The 26,726-nt window shown below is 37.6% G+C and overlaps 1 protein-coding gene across 3 annotated transcripts in view; it reads right to left on the reverse strand.

The window, feature by feature from the left end:
- Positions 1-21,443, reverse strand: part of ANKS1B (ankyrin repeat and sterile alpha motif domain containing 1B) — a 413,998-nt gene extending 392,555 nt beyond the window's left edge. For all 3 annotated transcript variants that reach the window (XM_066183438.1, XM_066183439.1, XM_066183437.1), the window contains exon 1: positions 21,310-21,443. In XM_066183438.1, the coding sequence (XP_066039535.1) occupies positions 21,310-21,443 (134 nt within the window). The remainder of the gene's footprint in view (positions 1-21,309) is intronic.
- Between the last annotated feature and the right edge of the window lie 5,283 nt (positions 21,444-26,726).

The following is a 26,726-nucleotide window of genomic DNA, read 5'->3' on the forward strand; positions in this document are numbered from 1 at the left end:
AAAGAATCTGATAACAATTTCTTCATACTCAGTACTCTTCATATATTTTGTCTGTAAATTTTATTTTTCTTCTTAAAAATATTCTTGATTTATCTAAATGTTTGTATTTAACCCATTTCTGAAGATTATCAAGGTTTTACTACAGTGTAATGCTGTTTTATAAAGTATTTTGCAATAGTTTCCAGATTTCCAGTATCTGTCAATTTGACTAATGCAATTTTAGATTCTTCCCCCAAAACAAAAATACTCAGCAGAATCAAACTTTGGCATATCTCTGAGTGATAATTTATTTCAAGACACTGAACAAAGGAAACAAACAGGTTAGAGGAATATGGGAGCTCTCACACCAGACTTGTTGAGGTTAGCTTGGGAGTCAGACACATTTAAATGCATCTTCCTCTTTGTTTTACTGTTAGAGTAACCCTCTGGCTACTAATATTAAAATTTGGTAGAATAAGCTATTATTTATAGTCTCTATGTTTAAAGTCTCTTATCTAGTAACACTTTAACCCATGACAACATTCATGTTCAAGCTAATGCAATGTTTGGTTTTTTTCAACATTAAGGTTTTAAGAATCACAGTATCATTTGATTTACTTAAATCTGATTATATATTTAAAATAAAAATTATGAATATTCTGCATTCCTTTCATTATCCAATTTATAATTATCTTTTAAGATGGAACTTAGTTTTAAATAAATTATTACTCATTAATTATTTCTGCTCAGGTTCTAGATAATTAATGATTTTTTTTCTTCGTATTCCAAGTTAAATGATAGTAAAATATTATTTGAGACTTTGAGAAAGCAATATTTATCATTTTTTTCCTTTCTGAAAACTATACACTATACCAAGGGATGAGTTCAGTCCTTCACAGGTTTTTTTAAAAGAAGAATTCTCAGATATGGCAAAAATTTTCAAGCTAATATTCTTCATAAAATAAAACATCCAACAAATATAAAAAAAAAAAATTACTTATGTAGCATGTATTCTGAAATCTGCATATTTTGGGTAGAGAAATTTTACAGGTCTTCTCCCATTGTTCATCAGTCAAATACTTTGAGAATGTATCTTTCATGGTAAAGATGGATTTATAAGTGTTGAATATACTGACATTCTGAAACTATTTCTCTACTTGGAACATGTTACCAGTGCAGAAGTTCTAGTGCAATACAAAGTACTTGCATCATGCACATATGTTGGATGTGAACAAAACAGCGTTTTTCATGGCACAGAGGAATTCTCCATTCACTCTGCAAATTAAGTAATCAAACCAATAAAATTAGCTTCACTTACTGAAGAATTTATTTTTCCTTTTAGATATATGTATATATACATACATACATACATACAAATGCCCTTTCTCCCCTTTTCAACCAAAAACTTTTTGATTCCAACTTTTCAAGCATTTTCGTGCATATTTTTTTTAAAAAGTCCCATAAATCTTAAGATTTCTAAAACTATTTCCATACTCCTTGATTGCAGCATGCCCTTCATTCTACTATAATAATCACATTTTCTTTTATAAACAAGAATTTCTCTGAGTGTACTATTTACACACTAGTGCACTACAAGACTGTTCATCCTACCATGCAGAATTGAATAAATCACAGTCTTCTGTACAAACCATGCTAAAAAGCTACTGCCCATCAGTAAAATGCAGACTCATATGTTCTTTCTCTGACTAACTTTTCTTCTTTATGGATGAATTTAGCAAGTGCTCTAGCAACACGGCCTATTCTTATGCATTACCTCCCCTCCCCAGTGTAAAATCACATTTTATTTTGCTTATGATTAAACTGCTTTGTTTAAGTTGAAATTTCACATGTCAAACTTCTAAGAAAGGAGCTCTAGAGTAGAAGAAGAAAATAGGGGGTGAGGGAAGAAAATCTGAATTAGCATATGAAGGGAAATTCACAGGAAATTAAAATAAAATTAAATTTGTAGACAGAAAAGAGGACCCAACTCATACAGGCAAGATATGAAATTTTGAGAGGGGGTGTTGAAATAAGTTAAACAGCTGAGGAAAAGACTAGCAGCATCAGCATCCCAAAGGTAAAATGAAGAGTTGTAAAAGGGCACAAAGAAACACAGGGTATTTGGAATAAAGGCTAAAGCCAAGAAGACAATTGAACAGACTGGAAGAGCTGAACTTTCATTAGGTGACCAGAAGCACTTGTTAGACACTCCTCCAGAATGCATTTTCCTAAAGTGAATTCCACAATAACTGGGCAAATGTCAGCAACACTTTCAACAAAATAATAATGCACACAACCACTGGCTACCTGTACCAAGCATTCTAGCCAAGCACACAGAGTTCTGTGCAGCACATCCTGAAGTGCCATTTCTCAATGACCTGCACCAGGTTCATCTAGTTAGTGGCTTACAACCTTCATAAGGCCAAAGGATTCCTTCTTTGGCCATGAATACTCAGGGTCTTAGCCCCATGAGCTGCTATCATGCAGCTGGTCAGTTGTGTTGCAAAAATTGAACAGGACTAATGCACCGGACTGTTGATACCACAAACACAATGGAATGTCTAGTTTATCACAGTTTTTCTACAAAAGAAAAGAAAAAGGAAATTACATATATATAAATACTTATGTAAAATATTTTAAGAAATCATCCTGAAAGGTCAAGAAATAGCACAAAAAGTTATGCATGTGGGATTTTTTCCTCATTAAACCTGCCCCAGCCTGTCTATGTAACTTACTCTAAAGGTAGTCCATGAATCTGTACCAACAGAGCCAGCAAAATATGAAGTTAAGCAGAAAGGGAAATATATTCTGAATGGAGCAGAGAACTGTATGGCAAAAATGGATAAATTTGTATGCAGGGTAGAGCAATAGTGATGTAGAGATGCAGACTTTTTGTACCAGAAAGGTTTTCTAACAGTAGGAAAGTCTCTTAAATCTAACTTTGCAAGAATGATTGCCAAGCATGTAACTTTCAGAGTACTCACTTCATATTCTGAGTTTTAAATGCACAAGCACCATATGCAGTTGCCCTACTAGTCAGAGGAAATTGTGCTTTGCACTTTTAAATGGTTTGGGATGACAAATACTCTGCAAAATTGGAAAGCACGTTTAAGGTGTTTTGAACCAGCCATCTAACATTACTCGATGCTGACCCTAGTGTCTCAGGGCTTCACATGTCCATTTGCAAAGTGGAGTAATAACACCCTGTTATCAAAGAAGGCTGTTTTTGAAAATAAATGCACTATACTTGCAAAACTCTGCTGTGAAATAAGAGAGGAAAACAATTCTCTTTACAGAAGCACCTGCAAGCTGTGCATCAAAGGCATAAGCTAACAGTTACAATGAGAAAATAAAATACTAAGTAACAACTAAGAGAGCACTGTACGATTAAAGTGGACTGAATTTTATCTGAAGAACACCATGTGGTTATGCACAACATTCAGTGATACACACAATATGAACACCAGCATGCCACAGTTCACGGGCAGACTATCTGCAGACAAATGTGGGTACACAGACATAGGACTGCCTGCAAAAAGCAGTTTGGATTTAATAGTACTTCTTAGTCAATGGTATGCATTTATAACACTCCTAAAACTAGCTGAAGTCTGGAAGAATTGTAGCCACATTTGCATGACACTGAACCTGAACGAAGAAGTCCCACGAAACCCAAGCTCGCTCTGTGTAGATCTAGGGTGAGTATCATTGCTCCACACATGTAAATCTACAGAGAACCATATATAGATTATTAGATGGCTTTGTTGATCCTGGTACAGATGATGTCATTTACAGATAACACTGCCATGTGTTACCTCACCATTACTTCCAGTACTTCAGGATCTAAGAGATCCTAAATTTGTTCTCCCCATGTTCTATGACTCTTTACCTAGACATAAGATCTTTAGGAAGGAGAGAAAGGATTTTGAAGTGGAGTGCTGTATATGACCTTGATCTCTGCAAGACAGCTTTTTCACTCATTAGCTGATCTATCTCTTTTTCAAGAAAATTGCATACTGAGTGTAAAGGACTTCCCATCTGTACCTTCTCTTTATATCTCTTCTAAATAAATACGTGTATTCATGCTTATGTTTTAACTAACAAAATCACGTCTCTAGTTTTTTAATAAACCAGTAAATCAGCCAGTCGCTGTACTTTTCCCCACTCTTTCTGCTTTTTCATTACTTTAATTATCTTATTCCAAAGCAGCCCTATTGTAAATCTGAAGCACTTGACTGTGAAGTTCTTTTGTTTACAATACATTATTAAAAAAGACCCATCCAGCAAAATCTAGCAATATCACCAAAGCCAATTAAATGCGTGTGATCTAAAACTTCTCTTTAGTGCCAGAAATCCCTAGTCACAACTTTTTCCTTTTCATTGACATCTATATCATTTCTGAAAACATATTAGACGTCCTCATCTTCAGCTCTCTTTTCTGAAGTAGTTTATGTTCTTATCAGGTATTTCTGCATAGGCTTTTATTTCTTCATGAACTTATGTATCATCAGTCAAAACATCCACCAGTTCTTTAGGATATTTGCTATCCTTATTATTATGCTAAGTCTCAGTTCATAGAAAAGAGTATACAACGCAAGCAGATTTACATATTCTAAATAAACCATGTCTCCTCTACTTCACACTTTTCCTTCTCAGTGTTGGATGGGGTTATGGGTGACTTGTCCTGTTTTAGTACATCATACTTGCCATTGGCTCATCCTCAGGAGCACCAACTTTTTTCCTAAACAAAGACATTGGTTTCTCTCTTTTCAGAATACTTTGTCACTGTATCCTTCCATCTTACTATTTTCAGCTCAATAGGCAGCGCTTCCTGATTTGTGTTCTTGCATTAATTTCCCTCAGGTGATTCTCTATATGGCTTAAACTGGTGGAGAGAGAAAGAGAGAGATGGTGGCAGGGCAGAAGGGAGTGCAGAGATGTGGTGAGAAAGGGATGAATGGAAAGGTAGATTAATGGAGATAGAGTGATGAGGGAGACAGAGGCAGAAAAAGGGGGAATAGGCAGGGGGGACAGGTGGGCAGAGAAACCAAGAGAGAGGGATCAGAGGAAAGGGGAAGAAAGAAATGGAGATATTAAAGAAAGAGACCTCTATGCTCTAAATTGATATATTTCAGTAATGTAATATTTTAAAGAATGTATTTTTCTCCAACCAGTTCAGCTATAAGTCATATACAAATAGTAATTATTTCAGCAGATGAAAATTATTGCACAAATATAAAATTTCAAGACAGACATGAATGGATTGATGATACTCATGCGAAAAAGGATCCGTTTTAAATCTTGTTCAGTGCCTAAGCAAATCAAACCTATGACCAATACATGCATAACTGCATAGTTCTGCTAAGCCTACACTATAACTATAACTATAGTCATAACACTCTGAGAAGTTCAAAGTCCTGTACTTTGAAGTCCATGCCACAGAGAGAACTGCAGGTCCACTTTAAGCAGAGCTAACACTTCTGAACCTACCATCACAGCACTCTAAAACATTTCTTACTCATTCAAAATGTTGTCACACAAAAACAATTGAATTGAAAGGTGTGGTTCAGAAAGGTTTCAATATAGTACAAACAGAACACTCCCTTACTTTACAACAAATTGCCTTTATAATTCACTAAAGTAATTGACTTCCAAATTTTGAGTATCTGGTAATTCCACTTTCTTACGTGAAACTTAAACTAAGAATCGTTCCGAAGTGACGGGTTTTTGTGTTGACTTTCAAGTTTTATAAACAGAAAAGAACAGAATGTGAAACTCTAGGCTGCTGGACTGTGATGGGAAGATTAAATTTAAAGTAACGCTGTACATACATAATTCTGTTTCCCAAGCAAGTGTCATGACCAATATTGCTTCTATGTTTTGGATTTAAAATCTTTAATCTCTTTCAATATTTTTATGTAACTCTGTATAATCTTTGGTCTGGGGAAAATACATGCTGGGTAAACCAGTTACTACAGAACTCTCTTGGGATAAGACCAGAGACTTGAACCTGAGTCTCCACATCAGAGGTGAATCACAGGGTTATCAGCTTAACTACTGTTTTAGGCTCTGTTACACTCCATGCTGTTTCTGTGGTCAGAAACTTAGATCACAACAAGTATCATAAAAACTACCACAAGAAGAGCTGGAATTTTTCAACTGAAGCTGGTTTAAAAAAAAAATAATTATTCAGTTTAATTTTACTGCCAGCTGCTCTTCAGAGCTATGTGAAACATTCATGCACAACTACAGACATACAAACAGACACCTCTACTTTCTTGAAAAAAAAAAGATATTGATTGGGAGGGAAAAGGACATGTACCTTCGACATCATCATTTCATTGATGCATGCCTCTAAGGAAAGGAACTTTACACTGAAGCATAGATCTATAAAATAGACCCATAACTACCTAACTGTGACTGAGCTCATTTCAAGATTTTTCAAGGTTCCCTATATCAGCAAGACATAACTCAAATTTATTTCCAAAATGTCTTCAGTATGTTTTCTCCCACTTGCATTATTTTCTGGAGAACGGTGATACTCAGCCCTGTCTCATTAGCACTGAAGTAACATCCCATAACAGAAAAAAAAAAAAAAAGAAAAAGAAAAAAAAAAAGATGGGTGAAGATAAAGTGAACAATTATTTACATTTATGTTTCTAAGCTGTAGTGAAAAATATCAACCTATTGAGAAACTGATTGGCTAGCTCGCTATTGATTAACAGCGCAACACATAAACACAACTTCACAGTGTTTCAATTGGAAAAGAGAATCTAATGATCAAAGCACTAACAGAATTGGAGATGTGTAATATTTAGTGCAGTAACATGCATTTACAAAATATCAATAATGTGGTGTCTAGTTACAGAACACATTGCTGTTAGCCAAAATGCATTTTCTTCATTTGGAATGTGAACTAATGTTTAGGTGTGCAAGTCTTCAGCTGTTATGTTAAATGATCCCAGCTTAAACCTGAGAATCCATCCATCTGAAGGGATACAAGGCAAACTTCTCTTTGCATACTGTAATTGCTATTCAGACCATATGCTTACTCACCCAAAAATCTGCTCAAAACACAACCACTGGAAAATGATGGAAAAATCAGATACTATATTACATATGACCAACTTCAGCACAGCAGCACAATACCAAATTAAGAGACATATTACACTTCAAATGAGAAGTTAAAGTCAGGCTACTTTTTCCTTTTCTGACAATTTTTAAAATGGGTCACAAATCTCTAATCTTAGTCCCAGGTGTTTGTTACCAGGTTTCTAAGCATTTTCAAATCTAGCTAAAAACTCTTTGCATGATGCCCATGAAAACTAAAGTTAAAATATCTTTAGAAAGAAAGTAATTGTTCATATGTGAATCAAAAGTGGTTTAAATACCAACTTTAAATGAAAAACAACTATTTTAATCATTCATATTATTGTCAAGTTCTGGATGCTTAGATGTGTAATAATGTACCCTAATGGAGAAACAAAGGGAAAGCGATTTGTTATCAAAATTATACTGCATTTGCCTGTGATGATCTGAATGTTAGTCTGTGTGACTAAAATTGCGGATGATTAGAAGTATGCCCTGAGCAGTACTAACACAGTCAGAATAGCCTCCTTTGCTGCTATGGTAAATTTGAAATAGTTCCTGACAACTCCCTATGTGAGTGTCAATTCAACTGCTTTGAAAGGTAGCATCTGCCTTATAGTTACAGTCAAAATCAAGCCATCCTTTGGTTAGTTCTGTATGCTTTACCCAAGGTTCATCTGAAGCCCAGTAATTTTGGTAGTGCAATACTGTGAAATGAATCTGGTATATAGACTGCTTTCTATGGAACTGAGAAAGAAAATCCTCAAAGACCCAACTTTCCAGGAATATAATGAATTGTCAGTTTTACCAAAAGGTTCATTTTCCTCGGGAAGATCTCAGCTGTATTCTGGACTTTTCCAAGAATCCCAGAAGACTGCAATAATTCGTGCTGTATGACAGTTGCTGGAATTACTGACAGTGCTACAGCAACTCACAAGTCAAATGAAACTCATCAAGAGAGATACACATTATGAGCTGACCTTCTGCAATAACTGTTCTTAACTCGTCTTTAGGAACTGTGACACTCAGATATGGTGATATCTTGTGTAATTTAACAAAGTCATACTTTCAAAGGAGATTTGGGTAATTAACTACAATGAACACTAGCCAAAGTAGTAAACTTTCAAAGAAAGAAGTCTAGACATTCTGGCTCCATCCTTTAAAAATAATCCTGAGGCCTGTTTTATGATTCTTGACCAAGTTTTTTTTTTTTTTTAAGCCAAAAACATAGTTAAACAGAAATACCACAAAAGGACTGAGTTCCTTCCTTCTGCCATTTTTCAGAGATAGTGGGTTTGACTTTGGCATTTTTCTAAGTAGCTAAGCAAATTCATCCACATGTGCTATGGGTCTCTTGGGCAAAGACCAGACAACATCCAACCACCTCCATGTATTTTCTTGTCACTCTCTAAATAAATTTATTTGCCACTTCTTAAGTTTTCATCAGTCTTTGAGGAAGTTTCTGAAAATGGACCTCTACCATTTTGTCCAGGAAATTAACATGCCCTACTTTGTAAATCAGTCCTGTACTCCTGATCTCACACTTTTCATCAGCACTGTGTCTGTTCTTTCAAACTACCCAATAAATTCTGCTTTATGTTCAATTTTTCCATGCCATTTCCAGCCTAGTGCCTTCTGCATTCTCCAAAGTCATTAACCTAGATTTTTTTTTTTTTCGTATGGACTCCCTGGCCTTGAGGTGAATATCTGCAGCAAAGTTCTCTTTTTCAAGGCTGGCATAAGCAACCTCAGGATTCTTTATATCCTAATTTTTTCCCCCTTTTCAAGCTGGGCATCACAATTATAGTGGAAAAAGAAGGGATGACGATGATGATGATGATGATGATGATGATGATGATGATGATGACGACGATGATGATAAAAAAATCCTATGAAAATAATATTTAGTTACTGAGGAAAGGGAAAGAAATCTCTTTATCTCTTACCACCATTATAATTAGCTGATTTATTCCCTGGAGGTTGTCTACTGAAATAGGCAGCCTAACAAGGAGGATGTTCCCTTGGCATTTTAAAAAGCAGACACTTCTAAACAACCTCACTTGCTTCTCTCAAGACTTATTTCCTCAGTCTGTGCCCTGTTACAACCTGTTGAGCTTTAAAGCAAAAGAAGGAGAGCAAATATTGCAACCGTTCATGACATAGCAAAAACTATCCATGACCTGGAGACACATGACAAGATTTCTGCTGCTTTTACTCCTTTTATGACATTTATGCCTGTGTAACTCTTTCTTGCTTGAATGACAGAGACATGGATGCTCAGTGCTGAATCTTCTCTTTTTTTGGTTAAGCAGTAAGTACCACGGACCAGGAATGGCTTCTCTTCTGAAGTAACTCATTAGTTCTGGTTCACAGTTTAAGTGGGAAAATGATACACATCCCATTTATGCCTCAAGCTATCTTTCTGGGGCATAAGAGGAAGTGTTTCATCACTGGATAATGACCTTGCTGTTTCCTCAGTAACTCTTTCCCACAAGCAAAGATAGGAAAATAACATCTCTTCCCTACACACAGCTCTTTCAAAGATAGGAAAATAACATCTCTTCCCTACACACAGCTCTTTCATTTCATCTTAACACTTTAATTTCAACAATTAAAGTTTGATTTTTCTTGCCTCACTTTTGCTGTTTCAGGTAATATAATGGGAACCTTGTTCAAATGAGTATCATTAGTCACTGTAGAAAAAAATAAAGGAAAAAAAATCCTCCAGCATCCTAAATTCTACAGAATGTCTCATAAAGATATTAATACACATCAGGAATTGTAATTTTTTGTAACTTCTTAGAGGTATCTCAAATTTCTTTATGTTCTGTTCACCACCATATGGGTAGTCCATATTTACAATCTGAAAAGAAATATATTTTTCTCTGGAAAAAAATACATATATTTCTGCGGAAACATATACATAACTATATATACAAAAAGAATGTATTAAAAATTGTTGAGATTGCAAAGGCAAAGAAGAGAGTTCTGGCTCTCAGTCATCCTACTAACACATAGGTATTAGCCATAATCATGATTTCCTTTTATTGTGCAATGAATGGTGATCTTGGAACAGCTGAAGGCCTATCCCCTAAATAGGGATGATTGAATAAAACCTCCTTTTCGAAAATTAAAGGTATTAAAACATGCATTGTTATTTATTAAATCAATTAAAGATAAGAACAGGAACAGCAGTTTAATGCTGCACCACAGAACTGAATTCTGACCATGTCTGTTCTCCAGAAACAAACCTCTGAATATCTGAACAGATCTTTATACATTTGAACGCATAAAATGCTACATAATTTACAGAGAATGTTTTTCACATAATACCTCATTAAGATGTGAAACCCTTGCTGTGAGATGCCATGAATGCCAAAAATTTGCATTGCTTCAAAGGCCAATTTAACAAATGCATGGAAGACAAAAATCCACTGGAGTTACTTAATACAAAGATAATACATCTGTTGTAGAACGCTGCTGTAAATAGCTAAAAGCTATGAGAGTAAACTGGAGAAATTGTTACATACTATGTGTTTGCCACTATATTCTTCTAAGAATAGGTTCTTAACTCCCAGTCAAAACTGGAGAAGACTACTTTGCTAGACAGACATTCATTCTGACCACGAAGAGCCACTCCTATAATTTTACACTAACTATATTAATCCTGTGAAAAATGAGCTCATTGAAGTCACCAGAAGGAAACACCAATTCAACATACACTTCTCGCCATAATCTAAGAGTGCTTCAGTCAGCATTTTTAAGTGCAGATATTAAAACCCTTACCCAGTCACTGAAGGGACAGTAAACTCATTAATGCTGTGAAGCAATCAGATGCCATAGTGACAAACATCACCAAAAAAATGCCTAGGAGACAAATAATCATTCTTTTTCTAGAGAAGAGTTTGAATTGTGTGCAGAAAATGACACTCAGGGCTAAACACTGAGTAGGAAGTTAAAAATGCTGAATAACTGCTATGAGCACTGTCTATCCTGGGCCGCAAGTGAGGAAAAGACTACAGATTGTGTCATTAAAAAAAACCCATGTAATCCCTGCATTCAGTGGGATACATAAAAAACTTCACTGGCAACCTTAATTTTGTCATTCATAAAAAAAGCAAACTAAAACTCCTTAAATTTCACCCTGTAGTGTCATCTTGGTAAAACTTTACTAGATGATTTATCACAACCATTTTTTCCTCTTAAACTAATGGTATGACTGGTGGCCCTTTATTAACCACTATTATAGCAATTTATTTTAGCACTAAAAGAAAAGGAGACAGCTTTCAAATGCATTTCAGAAATATAGCAAGGAAATATGAAAATGTTAGGCTTTGAATGAAAACTATATTTCAATGCATGTGCATTTTCTTTCAATTCTACTGAATGAATCTTTATTTATTCTGCCCTGTTCCTCGTAGCTCATCTCCTAAACTTCTCTCATTGTCTTCAGCACTGCTAACTGCCATTGTCAGTCTCAGTTCTTATTCCTAATCTCAGTTCTTCTACCCATTTCCTTTATCAACCATTTCTATCATTCCAGCCTTTTCAGAGTTTTACATATAGCCTTCTTGCCAAACCAGTCCAAATACCTAGATTCTGGTCTCCACCTGTCTTCTACCCTCATCTCCTCACCCAGAACATATGCCTATTCCATACCTTTAGAGGTTTCATTTTCTGCCTATGACAAGACTCCTCTCCCTCTGAAATCAAGACTCATAGAGTCTATATGAAAGTAGGAATAGAGAGGATAGATTTAACTTCTGTGACAGGCTGACAACAGATTTGTAACATGTACGTATACTACATGCCATATGTTTTATTTCCACAAATGATTTATTTGGTTCTCTGAAGCATTACTTGTGTGCATTATTTGAGAAGATCCCTGGCAGATCTACCACTTGGTTATGTAAGATACTGCTCCGCAATAAATGTGCACAAAACAGGAAGCAGGGTGATTGCAAATCACTTACAAGCATATTTTGAGAAATCAACTATCCAGATGACAAGAAGGACATGGAAGTGGATAAATAATTACTTGAGAAAGCTGAAAACTAAAAACAAGTGCAAATTATGTTTTTAAGAAATCATACCAATGACTTAATTGAGATTCTGGGGTCAAACTGCTAATATGAATATCCTGGGGATGTTAATTTGCAAAAATAACCTAGAGATTCACTATTTATATTGAATGACATCTAAAAATAGAAAACAATGACCCTGACAAGTCAGTAAGTAAGCATGGAAGACATTAAACTCAAGAGTTAACTCTCAGAATACTAGTAAAAACTATACTGGAAAGTTTTATCATGAAGGTTTAAAATTCAAGCAATATGCAGTGGGAAAATACCTAATACAAAAGACAGTCCCAATTCTGATTAACAAAACTCTTCTTTTTTCTTACTTTCTCTAAAAGCCATCTATTTCCAGGACACTTCTCATACTATGACAGTGTGAATATTTAACAACTTAACCTATTTCACCATTTGTCCAGGCTATGAAGGATTAGGAGAAAATCCACATACAAATCATACAATTCCTACAGGAGAAAGAAGATACTAATGTATAAACTCAAAGACTAAATGGGATAATTGTGGTTTTGTAAAGACTAACATGTCAGAAAAAGAAATACAACACAAAAAAATCCCGTCCAGCTCCAGCACAAGAGCCTGTGGTGGCTATTCACTCCCAGCTGAAGGACTAAATGTTTTTGCCTGAATTTCATATGGCTCCAATGAGCCCATTTCTCCAGCCTGTCCAGGTTCCTCCTTACAGCAATTCTACATATGAATGTTTTTTCCGCAGTTTGGTGTCATCTACAAACCTGCTATATGTGATACACTGCAATCAGTACTGGGCCTTGAATCCTGAGGAAACCCTCTAGTAGATACCAGCAGCTGGACTTCGTATTGTTGATCAAACCCTCTCACAGACCAGCCAAGTTTCAACCCATCTAATCATCCTCTTTTTCAGTTCATAGTTCATCATTTTGACTAAGACTGCTCTGAGGTAAAACACCATCGTGTTCCCCTTGTCCACAGATGCAGTTTTCACATTGAAAAAAGCAATTAAGGCTGGTCAGGTATGATTTAAGCTTTGTAAATCCATGCTGTTCTCAGTTGTGTTCTTATCCTTTGTGAGAGCAGAAATGACATCCATGAGGATATGCTCTGAAACTTTCTCTAGGACTTAAGATAGACTGATGAGTGGGTGACCCCAGAGCCTTCCTCTTCCTTTTCCTTTTCCTAAACATGGGCATGAAATTTTCTTTTTTCAGTCATCAGAAACTTCCCATGTTTGACACAACAATCCAAAAATTAACAGTGGCCTCAAAGTAATATTGGTTCCTCGAATGTAAATGTTCCCCTGATCTTTCTCTACTGCGGGGACTCTTTCAAAAGCTAGCAAATCAAACTTTACAGCCTAACAATCAAATCAGAAAAGACAACAAGTCATTGCCTTTTCCATAAGCTCTGTGACTAGGTCTTCTGCCCCACCAAGCACTGAGTCCATATTTTCTTTTGATGTCAACGTATTTACTTTTGCCTTTTCTATCTTCCTAAGTTTCATCTCCAGCTAATGTTTTCTAATTTGTTTCTTATACACTTGGTGCATTTTCAAGAAACCTCATGTGATGCAACATCAAGCATTTTAAGCAATTTTCATGTATCTCTAACTTCAACCATCCAGAATTCTGCTTCTTGGCCAGTTAATCTACTGATTACTGATTAGTACTACTGTCTACTGCTTCTGAATTAATCCAAAGCAGATATACAACAGATGGAAAGAAATTCTACCCAAATTTAGCTTCAACCTACCTATTAAGTAGCCATTTTTAATATATTCTACATATACTTTCAATTACAATTGTTTTCCTGTTCTTTAAAGTTTACCTAAAAAATTATTTAAATTAGGGAAGTGTTTCATCTTGAAATAAAATCCTTCAATATCCACCTTGAGGTGAGCTCAGTCACTGTCTATGCCCCCTAACTAACTAGATCTCCACTGTCTGTAATAGGAACTTAGACACCTAGTACTGACATCAACACCTATAAGAAACATAGCCGCCACTGGCTGTTTTAAAAAGGGAACTAAATTGCACTCAAGATATCATTTTGAACATTTTTTTTCTTGCTTTTGAAAATGTACATGCCTTACACAGGAAACAGTGTTAAATGATTATAATAAAAGCATAACCTTGTGGAATTGTATCTCACAGAACCTTTCTTATGGTAGGTACCTGTACATTATTAGAAATTCATAGATGTTAAGTGAGGTGCATAACAATTGTATCACTTCTTAATGCCAAATGATCATATTGAAAATACTGTCACTAGGAAAAAGTAATTAAAAAATAGTCTTCCAATAAAGGCTAGAAGACTAAAAAAAGGGTCCACAGACACGAAAATGTCATATCAGTAGGCAGAAATTAATGCTACTAACTGTGCCTTACACATTTAACATTAAAAGCTGTCAATATATTTAACTTTGAAGTATTTGTATAGGATTAGGATGTGTACTCTAATTGGAAGTGGCCAGCATAGAAATTCCATGGCAGAAGGGAATTCCTGCTGTGGAACTCTTGTATCTGTCACCTCCCCAGTCGAGCAGACTAAGGTTACTTAAGAAAAGGTGCTGTAACTGCACTCTACATTACACTGTCCCTTACAGATTACATACTAGTAGCATAAATTAAAGCAATTTATAGGATGCTTCAACTAGTGCCTTTGTCAGGAAAAAAAAAATGGCCTAGAGCTGTAAGCACTCCTTAGCAGCTCATCCATGAATACTCATACAAACTGAAATTGAGGTAAATAAAATAATCTACCGGTAGAGTTTTGGAAACATGGCTTTGTCCTGGATCCCTACTGCAGGGACTGTGAAAACACCTGCCCTAAAACCATCTACATTTTCTCTTCGTAACATTTCCAACCTTCACAAGATAGCAGACATTTCAGATAACACGATCCTTAATTCCCTTTCATTTATTTCCCCTCTTAGTTCTACTATAACATTACTATTTGAAAACAGTAATGTCATGTCAATGTCAAAAATTACAAAGCAGCATTAATTCTACTGAATTGCCAAACCTCTAAAATTATAAATATTAGACAAGAGGGAAAACAGAGTGATCACAATGACTTTATAGGGTCCTCTGCGGAATTAGACACTAGCCATCTAGTGGCTAAGAATTCTACAAGAATTCTAAAAGTACTGTTTTAAGTTACAAACACTTCAACCTTCTGAAGGTTTTTCCTTAACTTCTACTTTTAACATGTTTGTCAAATTTCCCTTACAAGTCTGCTTGATTCCATCATAAAATCCACCAGTTCCTCCAGTACAGTTACCATATCTTGATCCTATTTATGAGCAGATAAAATTACCTCGGTAGATTTTACACTAGATCTAGAGTTCTTGCTGGTCATTTTTTGCATTTGGTCTAACATTTTAGAAAATTAATAGAACACTTGACAAATACTCAGAAAACTATTTCTGGGGTAAGGAGAATTGAGAGGTTTATCCATAGAGTTTAACTGTAGAGCTTGAATCTGGGATCATACTGAATTCCTAGGGAAGACTGATTACACAGACTTTGAGAATTGCCTTGCCCTTAACCATCTATCAGATGTCCTGGATATTGTTATATTGCTACCTTTGCATATTGTAAATATTTCAAACTAGAGAAGAAATCTAAGGAATTCAATAGATAAAATGTTGTATGAACTTTGATTGAAAGCATTTATCAAAAACAATAATAAAAATAAATCTAAGAAGGATAGATGATAACAAAAGGAAGGCTAAGAGAAGCTCACACATTTGAAAGGACAAACAAACAGAGTAAAGGCAGCAATCAACTATCACTAATACCAAAAAGCATAAATTACTGTTGTCCTGATTTTTAGTTTGCATTCCATACTGAAAGGCTGAAAGAAGAAAGATTAAATATGTCCTCAAAAGAATTAGGTTACCTATTCTAACAGGATAAAGAAGGTAATTGGGAAATCTGGGAATGCTGGTCTCTGCTTAGGACATCGGTACAAACCCCTCCATTAATTAAAAGTCGTATAACTAAAATTAGAAATAAATATAGACTAACTGGATGCCCCATTGAACCATATAATATATACTTTTCATTTTATTACTTGTGCTCATGGTCTGAAATAAATACCTTGGAACTTTGTGAGTCCAGAATTCTAGTACTGCAAGCCTCACATAAATACACTCTCCTTATAAACAAACACGAGAAAGCTCCCCTCACTTTAAACAATGCTAGTTGCAATAATTAACAGAAGTCGTCCCCTTATTCTTGTTGAGCCATTTGTTACTTAAATTATAACATGAAAAGCTTTAAAACTGTTAAGTAAAGATTCATAAAGTATTTCAACATTTTAAATACCTCCTGGTCTACAAGGCCTACCAAGTGTGATCTGTTTTTGCAAAGGAAGCTGAATGAATCAGAGGACTCTGCACAAGGACAGAAGAGGATGTGGGGTTTTCAGCACGCACTGAGGCCATCAGGCTAAACTGTGGCTTTGCTGCAAGCAAGATACTGCTCTGAGAAACAGATGAGGAAACAGATTGCAACTCCCAGACTGACAATCTGCTTGCCGTGTTTTTTACACTTTAGAGGAGAAATAACTTGGGCCAGGCCTATACATGGTGTAGCTGTGCTAAGTAAGGCTGAGCAAAGAACGAAGCCATTCCCTGCCACACTGCCAAGTGTGGAAGGGGAAAAAACCAGCTCCAGGCAGGCTGCTCCACCCTCTCATGCTGTGTAATGGCAGCAGCCAACAAAGAGCAAAATAGGGCCATCCCTACGCTGTGCCAGTTCATATTAATTAATATGCAATTCTGTTAAAAATCCAAAGCTCTTTTAACATGTGCAGTTTAAAAAGACTAAAAAATAACATACAATCAAAAACTATCCACTCCTGCTAGTAACACAGAACAAATAGGCATATGCACAGCTACATGTGGCAAAATGAGGTCTCTGAAACACATTAAAACCTTCAAAGTTATTTTTCCTAAAAACTCTTTGAAAGAAAGCTGATGCTATCCAACAATGAAAAACTGGTCAGTCAATTAAAACATGCTATGTATACAGAGATAATCAAATTACGTAAATTAAAAATACCAGGTTTGTTAGAGACACTCTATTACTCTTTTTATGTGTTAAATCCTTTAATACGCATTTAAGGATTTGGGACACAGAAATTAAATGATACATTCTGTTAGAGAGACTGTGGGATTTTACTGCCAAGTTTTTGTGTTTACACTGAAATAATATAAGAGCTAGTGAAATCACATTAAAATATGTGAAAACTCTATTTGCAATCTGGAAAAAAATTCCCTAATTCTAAACATAAAAACTTTTTTTTAATACGAAACATATTTAACATAATGATGTATGACAATTCCAGGCAGTGGAATCCACAAAGAAACAGAAAAACTAAATTTAGACTTAAGTCTTCTAAACTTGGAATGTTTTATGACGTGTCCAACACAGTAAAAGAAGACACTCCTGCCCTGCACTAATATTTTGGGTTAGAGACCATAGGCAAAATACGTAACACAGCTTTAGATGTCCTAGTGTATCACACTAGGGAATTTAGATGTATCTCCAGAGTTCCTGGTTCTTTGTCAAAGTCCATCAGCCCATTCAGAAAACACCAGTGCACCTAAAGTATCCAAGTTTAAGCAACTAAATTACATCAGGGCTACTTGCTCTAGTATATTGCTATGTCTTATGCTGATCTTTGCACTTGAGGAATTCACCTTCACTATATTCACCCGCAATCTCTATAATAAAGAGCAAACTATGAAGATTGAGGCAGGGGGCACAAACTGACCCAGATCAGCCTTCCAAAGCTTCTCCTGAGCTGAAAGGAGTTACAGAGTCCACACAGTCAATCACTGATTTGTTGTCATTGTTTTAGATAAACCAATTTGGGCATGAGGTATTATGTAGTAAGTATTACAGATATCTGGGTGCATATGAGGTCTTAATTAAGCATACATCATTTTTATGCACTTTGCACATACTCTAAGCACGTGTTAAAACTCTTGCAGGAAATCAGTCATACATTTATATGTGTGCTTAAATGGCATTCCAGAACAGAGCTGTTTTCCTGAAGTGTTGTCATAATTTAATGTCTTAGGAGTTAGAAGTCAGGCCTTTAAAAATTATTTAATTTAGTCTGCAATTACCAGCAACAAATAGGTACAACAATAGAATACCCATACACAAATTTCCCCTATTTTCCCCCCAAGTACCATAAAATACATTAATTGTTAAGAAAAGAGTTATTATGTAAATAGTACATCAGAGATCAGATAGTTTGTGCATTGGTTCAGATAACAATCAATGTGTATTTGTCAATTTATGAATATTAAATTTCATTTATGGGGCACATAATTACTGTAAAGCAAATTTCCACCAAAAAGGGTGTCTAGCCATAGAGTTCAGCCACATAAACTGAGTTGTCTCCAGCACTGAAGAAATCCAGAGGGACAATACACTCCTACTACCTAGACCAACATATCAGGCACAGCATTAGTCCATATGCATGCTGAAAGAACCGGACTTTTCCAACCTAACTAGAAACAGCACTGCCAAAAGGAGAAAGAAAGCAACACTGACCTTTCTCAACACAGTGGGACACATACAGTCCTGGGGCACCATTTTAGAAACTGATCAATAATTATGAACAACAAAACAGCAAGAGTTACGGCCAAATAACTCCTAAAAATTAAATAAAATTAAGAAAATTATCTCCCTGTATTTTTCTCTGTTGCCTTTTTTAAAACAACTTTTAAAAGTTTTCATTCTAATAAACTACATGCAAAAATACCAATACGGCTCTACTAGTGAACTTCTTCAGGTTTTCTATTTTAAAAAAATCTTGGATCCCCCTCAAATTCAAACTTTCACACTGTACAAGTATGGCTCTACAACAACTTTGCTGTTTTCAGTAAGTGTTAATTTCCCAAACAAGATCAGGATGTTCATATGACTCTCATATTGTTTCCATGTTTCCTGTACCAAGATAGATCCAACCTTAATCTTGCATGTCATTACGGACTTAATCCATAATTAATGACATCAGTTAGATCATGGAACATCTCCAATTAAAAAAAAACACAAAAAAACAAAACAAAAAACAAACAAACAAAAAACCCAAAACAAAACAAAAAAACCCACAACCAAACCAACCAAAAAATCACCAAAAAAAAACCCAACCAAAAAAACCCAACAAAAAACTATGTCAAAATACCTGTCACACATAATTCTTTCTTGAAAAGCATCTACTATAATGCATAGTAGTTTCTGCCTTGGTTCCTGCTGAACCCTCCAAAAAGTCTTATGTTCCATAGTGTGTTAGATTGTGAACATTTAAGCAACACCATTACTGAATTCTTAATTAGAAATATTTCATCATACAGCTGGATGCAGTGTACAGCTGAAAGTTCACTCTTAATTTTTGAAGCTGCATTTACAGAAGCCATAGACACCCTTGTTAACATTAGTAAGAAATGCCATATATTAAATACTATATGTTTTACTCAGCTTTACTTCTCTTCAAGCTAAGTGCACTTCCAGGAAAAAACAAACAAACAAACAGTTGACTTTACAACCTAAAATTCTTCAAACCTGAGTAACAAACAAGGACTGTGATGATCCATCTGTATATACAAAACCCATGGTTCATGTGTTCTGTGTACACAACATACAACAATGCTGTTTAATAAAGGAAGGCAAGCACAAGCAAATACACCCCCTCTGGATATACAGAACTCATGATATACAACGTGAAATTAATAGTGCAAGAATACAGCACAGGCACTAGCCCTGGAGAAAGCACTACACAAACCATGCATTAGAACTAGATTATAAATGGCTAGTCATTGTACCAAAGTGAACTTACTTCTGTACTTAGAGAAGTGGGTATCATATTTCAAATTCAACTGACTGTCTGGTACACTTCTTCCTAAGCAGCCTATTCGAGTACAGTACAAAAAGCAATCACATGGTGCGTTTTGATTTTGGTCAATGGACTAGTAATTCAACAGCGGTGCAATAGCTAATTGAACTGGCACCACAGAACTTTGGTAAACTCTGAATACCTGAACTATTGTTGTTTACAGCGCTAAACCTAGCTTTAAAATAGCAAGATTTTATAAAAGAGTTTACACAGTATAATTTGGAGAGTTAACATTTAATTTTCCCTGATAGGGAACTTAGAGAGAATATAAATACCTTGACAAGAAGGCACTGGCAACAGAATCATAAATATATTTTCATTTAATCAGTTTCCATTGTGTTAGGCCTTTTCTTTCTTTAAGGAACAAAAAACCAAACCAAACTCCCAATTTATTCAAGTTCTAGGTCAACAGTGTTTCAGTTAATTTTGTCTTCTTTTGCTATGCCTAGTTTAGTGTTGAATACTAGCACTGGATTGTGTGCTGCAGACCTTCTCTGTTCTGAATACAGCCAAATGCCATAAATGATTGTGACAATGCTCTGACTTAAGAGCATGATGAAACTTACGATCACAGCTACGCTGTAGATCACAGGAGATACAACTAACGACTGAAGTTAAGCCCTATCACCCAACACGGCCAGTAACCCAGTTTCACTCCATTAGATCCAGGTACCTTGAAAGTAATGCCGCTCTTACCTAACCTGCTCCCTAAGTTTTACACCTCCTCTGCCTCGATGATCTCCCACAAATACAGAAAGATTCCCTTTCTTTGTTTTGTAGGCTTATTACGATGGCATGCCTAATTTCTTCTGCAAGCGAGGGTAGCAGCTATGGATGAGGGTTTGGGGTGAAGCAATGTATTTTTACACCGAATTCTGCAAAGATAGCCTCGTCTGTGATAAACACTTCCATCTGTGATTAGAGTAGCAATTTGAAGATAGAAATATCAAAGGAAGGGTAATTAATACATTGTATGTATTAGCTCAGCAGTCAAAACATAAGTTATGCACCACAGCTAGTAACAGAATGAACAAGGACCCTGCAGACGCATTGAAGGCAGGAAATTCAGTACCACTATATTAATAAAATGACTGCCTGTGACTTTAAACCCTGGCATGCTTGTACTTGGCGAGAGAGTGAACGATTTATTGTTACTATGAAGAATGTGGAAATGGAGATGAAGATGAGAGGGGCGATGATAATGATGATAGGGAAGAACAGGTTAATATCCCCAGCATTTGATGGGGAACGCTGTCCCTACCTCAATAAGCTGGATAAGGGAATAGCTCCAGATCCACTGCCCAGGATCCCTCCTTTCCTCCCAGAGAGGAGTTTCTCCACCAGAGCCACATTCCCAGTGCGAGCGGCTTCCAGCAGTTCCTGGTCCTTCCCCATGGTCGGGAACCAAGCAGCCCCCCACGGGAGAGCTGCACCCCAGGCCACAGCGGCCCCCTCCCTCCACAGAGCGGTCTCCCCTCCCCAGACCCTGCCTCAGAGCAGAGCACAGCAGAGATTCCTGCAGTCCCTTCCAGACCAGCAGGAGCAGCAGCAGGAGGGAGGAGGAGAATCACCTCCTCCTAGTTTCACTGGATCATTTCTGGGTGGAGTGTGGAAGAAGGGGGGAGGGAGGGAGAAAGAGAGGACGAGGCCAATAAAGAACCTCCCCCCCACTCCCATGCACACACAGCCCCGGCCGGGAGGATGGGGCGGGGGGAGCGGGCAGCCTCGGCCCCTGTGGCCGGACGGGCCGGCAGGGATAACGACCCTCACAGATGGATGGATGGATGGATGGACGGACAGACGGACGGAAGCGGGGAGGAGCGGGCGGAGGGAGGAGGCGCAGCCCTGCCGTGCCAGGCCCGTTGCTGAGGAGACGCGGCTGGCGCGCTCCCAGTGGCTGCCCGGGCGCAGCGCCCCCTCCGCCCGCCCCGGCGCTCCGCCGCCCCGCGCTCCACTGCGGTGCCGGCAGCGCCGCCCGCCCCCCGCCCGCCAGGTGCGTCGGCCGCGCCCCCCGCGGCGGCTCCGAGCGGCCTCGGGGCAGCGCTGGCTGCCCGCGCTGAGCACGGCGTGCCGGGGCGCGGGGGGCTGAGGGCAAGGAGCGGTGGGAGCAGAGGGCGGGCTCCTGCGGCGGGCGCTGAGGGACACGCACCCGCCCGCGGGGCGAATTGTCAGCAGGTGCGGGCGGGAAGAGGGGCCCGTGTCACAACGCGCGCCCGTGTGCGTGCGAGGCGGGCGCGCCGGCAGCGATCCCTGCCCATCCGGGGACGCGGCGGGAGCCCCGCACGGACAGCGCTGCGCGAAGCGGTGCGGGCAGACAGGAAAACCTGGGCCCGCGGAGGTCAGGAGCGAATCGGGCAGCCGGGACTGCCGGACACCTGCCGCACGCCAGGGTCGCGGCTTCTCAGTGTTCCCAAGGATAGGAGTTTATAACTGAATTGGTATCACGTCCAGTCAGCCCTTCTGGAGCTCCCGGTTCTTTTACAGAAACCTTTTAAATTGAGTGACTTTTCCGGGCACCGAAATTAATCATTCCTCATGCATTTTGGGTTCTTTCAAGCAGTACTGGAAATACTCAGTGCTGGCCACCTCATAGGTACATCCTTGACAAACGCACCGTTTGATATGTGCATATGTGAAAATTAAATTGTAACCCCGTGTTCCTGTTTTAGTTTAGTAATTGGTGTAGGTAGGCAAATATGTTAGGATTCCTCACCGTTCCCCCACTGGGGTCAGTGGCACTCTCCCATGTGTTCACGAGAAGCAATAGAAGCAATGGCAAAATAACACTGTGTTAGGCAGGATTCTAATGTTATGTTTTTAGAGAGTGTTTATTATACCAAGCCTATGGTACATTTAAGGCAGTGGAAAGATCCTTGTTGATTTCACAAATTATTTGTTTTAGTCCCCGTCAGTAACAGTTCTACAGATATTTTTGTGTTTTTATTAGCTAATGAAGCAATTTTAAAATCTTAAAAATTGATAGAAATTTCATTCGGGGTCTGATTTGCTCTTCCAAAAGAAAGAAAAAAATCCTTATGAAGACCTGTCATTTCAAGAAAGTCCTCCACAGAAACAAACAGTATATTTTAGCTTGAAAATGTAATTTGCATAGTTTGTTATTTTCAGGATGTAAAATGATGTCTCCTCCAATATTGTCAGCAGGACACAGAATTGAACATATGCATAAAATTATTAAGGACTCTGTAACTACAGCTTTTCTTATTGAAAGAGTCTGATATAAATAGCAATTTTAAGGCCTGATTCTGTGATCACAAGGGTTTCATTGTGGTTTGAATATATAAATGTATAATCACATTAATTAGGATTTATAATTTAAGTCCTTAGTCAGAGCACAGTGGAAAACTGCAATTTAAAGCTGGACTATGAAGTTGTATCTTGCTGCCAGCCACTTGAGCATTGACTAGTTCCAAAGAAGTTAGCCATAAACTAAGAGCACCCCTGCATTCTGAATTCTTGTTAAGGTTGCCATAATTTCCCTGTATTCCTGCCTTGCTTTTTGATTTTGTATGCAATCACGTGCATTGCCTGATAAACACCTTCTCACATGTATCCTCTGCATGCTCTGCATGAAGAGATTCCTTCAAGTTTGCTGAGAGCCTCTGAAGAGGTGCCAGTATTTGGTGAAGAGCTAATCATAAGGCAATAGTGTGTGCATAAACCTGCACATTTGTGAAAAATTTGATTAGAAGCAGATACTAAGGAAAATCTCAGGTTTTCAAGAATTTGTATTGTTTATGTGGTTGGATCAGCAGATGGCAAATATGACTCAGTATATACGTTACATAATTCTCCTAGGGAAAATAAAATCTCAGGACTGTGCTCTAATTGAAATGATCGTCCAGAAAGCTGTTGAAGAACAGTAGGGAGAATCAGCACAGAAATATCAATGGAGCAGATGCATGCAGTAGCTAGCAAATTCAGAAAGATTTTATGAATGTAGCAAGGCTCAAATCCACAGTAAATCCATACCCTAGTGCCCAAAGAAACCTGCGAAGGCCAAATAGAAGATTTAGTTTCATTAACAAATAGGGCAGAACAGAGTAATTCTATCAATTTGAAAAGTAAAAAGGAATGTAAGCAGCACTATTTAATGGAATGGTTAAATGTGCAAAAATTCTAAGGGCTACTGAAGCAAAGAATTGAGAACATGGGCTGGTCTGTTTCCAGAGATGGAATTGACATGGACTGTAGTAACAAAAACCAAGTATCTAGACTGAGTTCAATGTAAATTGTCAAACCTATTCATTAGATTACGAGGACTCCTTTGTGTTTTTAAATGTCTTAGGTTTATTGCTCCTGGTAATATCAGGATAACACTGTGGAGTGTTAAAAAGTTGTATGTATGATAAATAAGTGAATTAGACATATAATGTAGAAACATAGCTGTATAATTTGCAGTAGTTACAGATGAGAAAAATAATTTGTAAAACAGCAAAGAGATCTTTCAAAACGTTGTATGTTTTTGAGCAGTGATGTTCCATATCACAGCAGAATTTTGATTCTATGATTTTAGTATTTGTGAAGACATTTTAAGTTATGACCACTGCAGCTGTCAGTGTCTAAGTGGCATCACACCTTCAATCTCAAAATTTCTCTCAACACAACATATGCTTTACCTTCTGTTTTCTTCCATTTTCTAAAATACCAGAGAGAGCACTTATCCTACCTAGAAATTCTTTAACTGGTTTGTCATTTGAAAAGACTAGAAGTGACTCTAAAAAGTAGGGAGTTTCCTTAATGTTTTTACAATGCAACTATCACTCGGCTTTGTTCTCATATCAGGGTGACAACTTCTTCATTTCTTCCTCCTGCAGCCTCCCTGAATTAAAGGCAAATTAAATGGGTGCTTTGTAACATTCCATGACTTTTCCCTCTCTATTTTCAAGTGGACACATGGAAGGGAGTATGAAAACCTGAATTGCAGGTATTGAAGAAAACACTAAATCCATTATATTAAAAAAATAATTGTGTAGAATAGCAAACATATTGACATAATATTTCAGGACTGTGTATTATCAATTCTCTCACGTAAAGGTATAGGCAAGGCCTAAAATCCTGATTACAAATTCTGAGGGGCATTCTGAGACAGAGCACAAAATGCTAGAATAAACCATCATCCCTTTTTGACAGCAGAAAATAAATTAGCATTAAATAGGCCTGATTATTATTCTGATTTTTGACAGCTGCCCAAGGAGTATTTTTCACACATCTGGGTGGCAAATGTTTTTCACACATCTGGGTGGCAAGTGTTTTTCAGTCTTGATATGTCTTTTGCTCTTTGGAGTCTATATCTATAGCATAAAAAAGAAACTGAGTTTCAAGCCATGAGTTCTTGAGGCCAGGTGTGAATGCCATCATGTCCTGGTTCCCTGCCAAGGTGGAACCCGGATGCAGGTGAGCCCTCCTCAGGGATAGGCTCAGCAGGTAGATGGCACAGTGGACATGGCCTCAGTTTGGAAAACTGGGACACACCATAAACCTCACATGATGCTTAGTTTAGCTCTCACCACTGAAATATGCAAAAGGACTTGCATCCTCCCCCACTGTAAAAGAAAATTATAGAAACTGAAGGTACTAAAACTAAGTCATGAAGGATGTAAAAACACCAAGAGTTCTGAGGTCTTAAAAGACTGCATGGATTCTTGGACACACCTGATTAAGTAGAAGCTGAAGTAACATATGAAGAAAGAGCCATTTTTGACAACTTATCCACAACAATCTCTGACCAAACAATTCTGACTAGATCCCATTTTCTAGAAACACTTACTTCCTTTCAAGCATGTTGGAAATTTGCAGGGGAAAAAAATGGAAAACCGGTCCCTTAGTGGTTGTTGCACAACAGCAAGACCCTGTCAGCATTTGCAGTGACCCCACGGCATCATTCTTATGGGGCTCTGAACACATTAAAGAAGAGCAAGAAATTAAACTGTGATTCTGTCTTGCTGCCACTAACCTACAGAATCATCTGAATATACCATGGGAAGCGTGCTGCATTCCCCACAGGGCTGAAACATCCCACTGCTGGAAAGTGTCAAGAACACACAGACTGCAGGTTGTGTCAGCGCTGGAGAGCCAAACCTCCAGAATATGGGCATGGATTAGTACTGTCAGAAATTCAAATCTGTCTGCTGTGCCATTTCCAGTGCCATTGTGATTTTGCTCTGATGGCAGAGCTAAGGTTAACTGGGATATCTATACATATCTTTACATGTATTTCTTGTGTGACAGCAGGTGGGACTAGCAGTATGATTATTCATCCAATCCTTCTGCTCTGTGTTAGGTTTACATCAGTGTGCCATCAAAATATGCTTGAGACTATTTTTCATGCATTGGAGAGAAATGCACAATCAAATGTGGATACAAGTTGGTAAGAGCAGCATGCTGATTAGATCCCCAATCCAGTGTGTGCTGACAGATAGAGTACAGTATTAAAGCTTTGCCTGCACTACTTAATGCACAGCTTATTGGATAAAAACCAACTTGTTTCTACCTTTGATACATTGTCTTTCTATAAAATACAAAATATTTTCCTCTTCTTATCTTCCCTTGAGGGTATGTACAGCACTGCCTACACATCAGAATTTGACTGCCTGAAAGAAGGATCATAGAGAAGTCTCAGCTGAAACATGCAAGTGACAAGGGACTGCAACTGCAGGT

The sequence above is a fragment of the Chamaea fasciata genome, unplaced genomic scaffold, assembly GCF_029207755.1.
Source record: "Chamaea fasciata isolate MVZ Bird 193981 ecotype frontalis unplaced genomic scaffold, bChaFas1.0.hap1 SCAF_5, whole genome shotgun sequence".
NCBI lineage: Eukaryota > Metazoa > Chordata > Aves > Passeriformes > Sylviidae > Chamaea > Chamaea fasciata.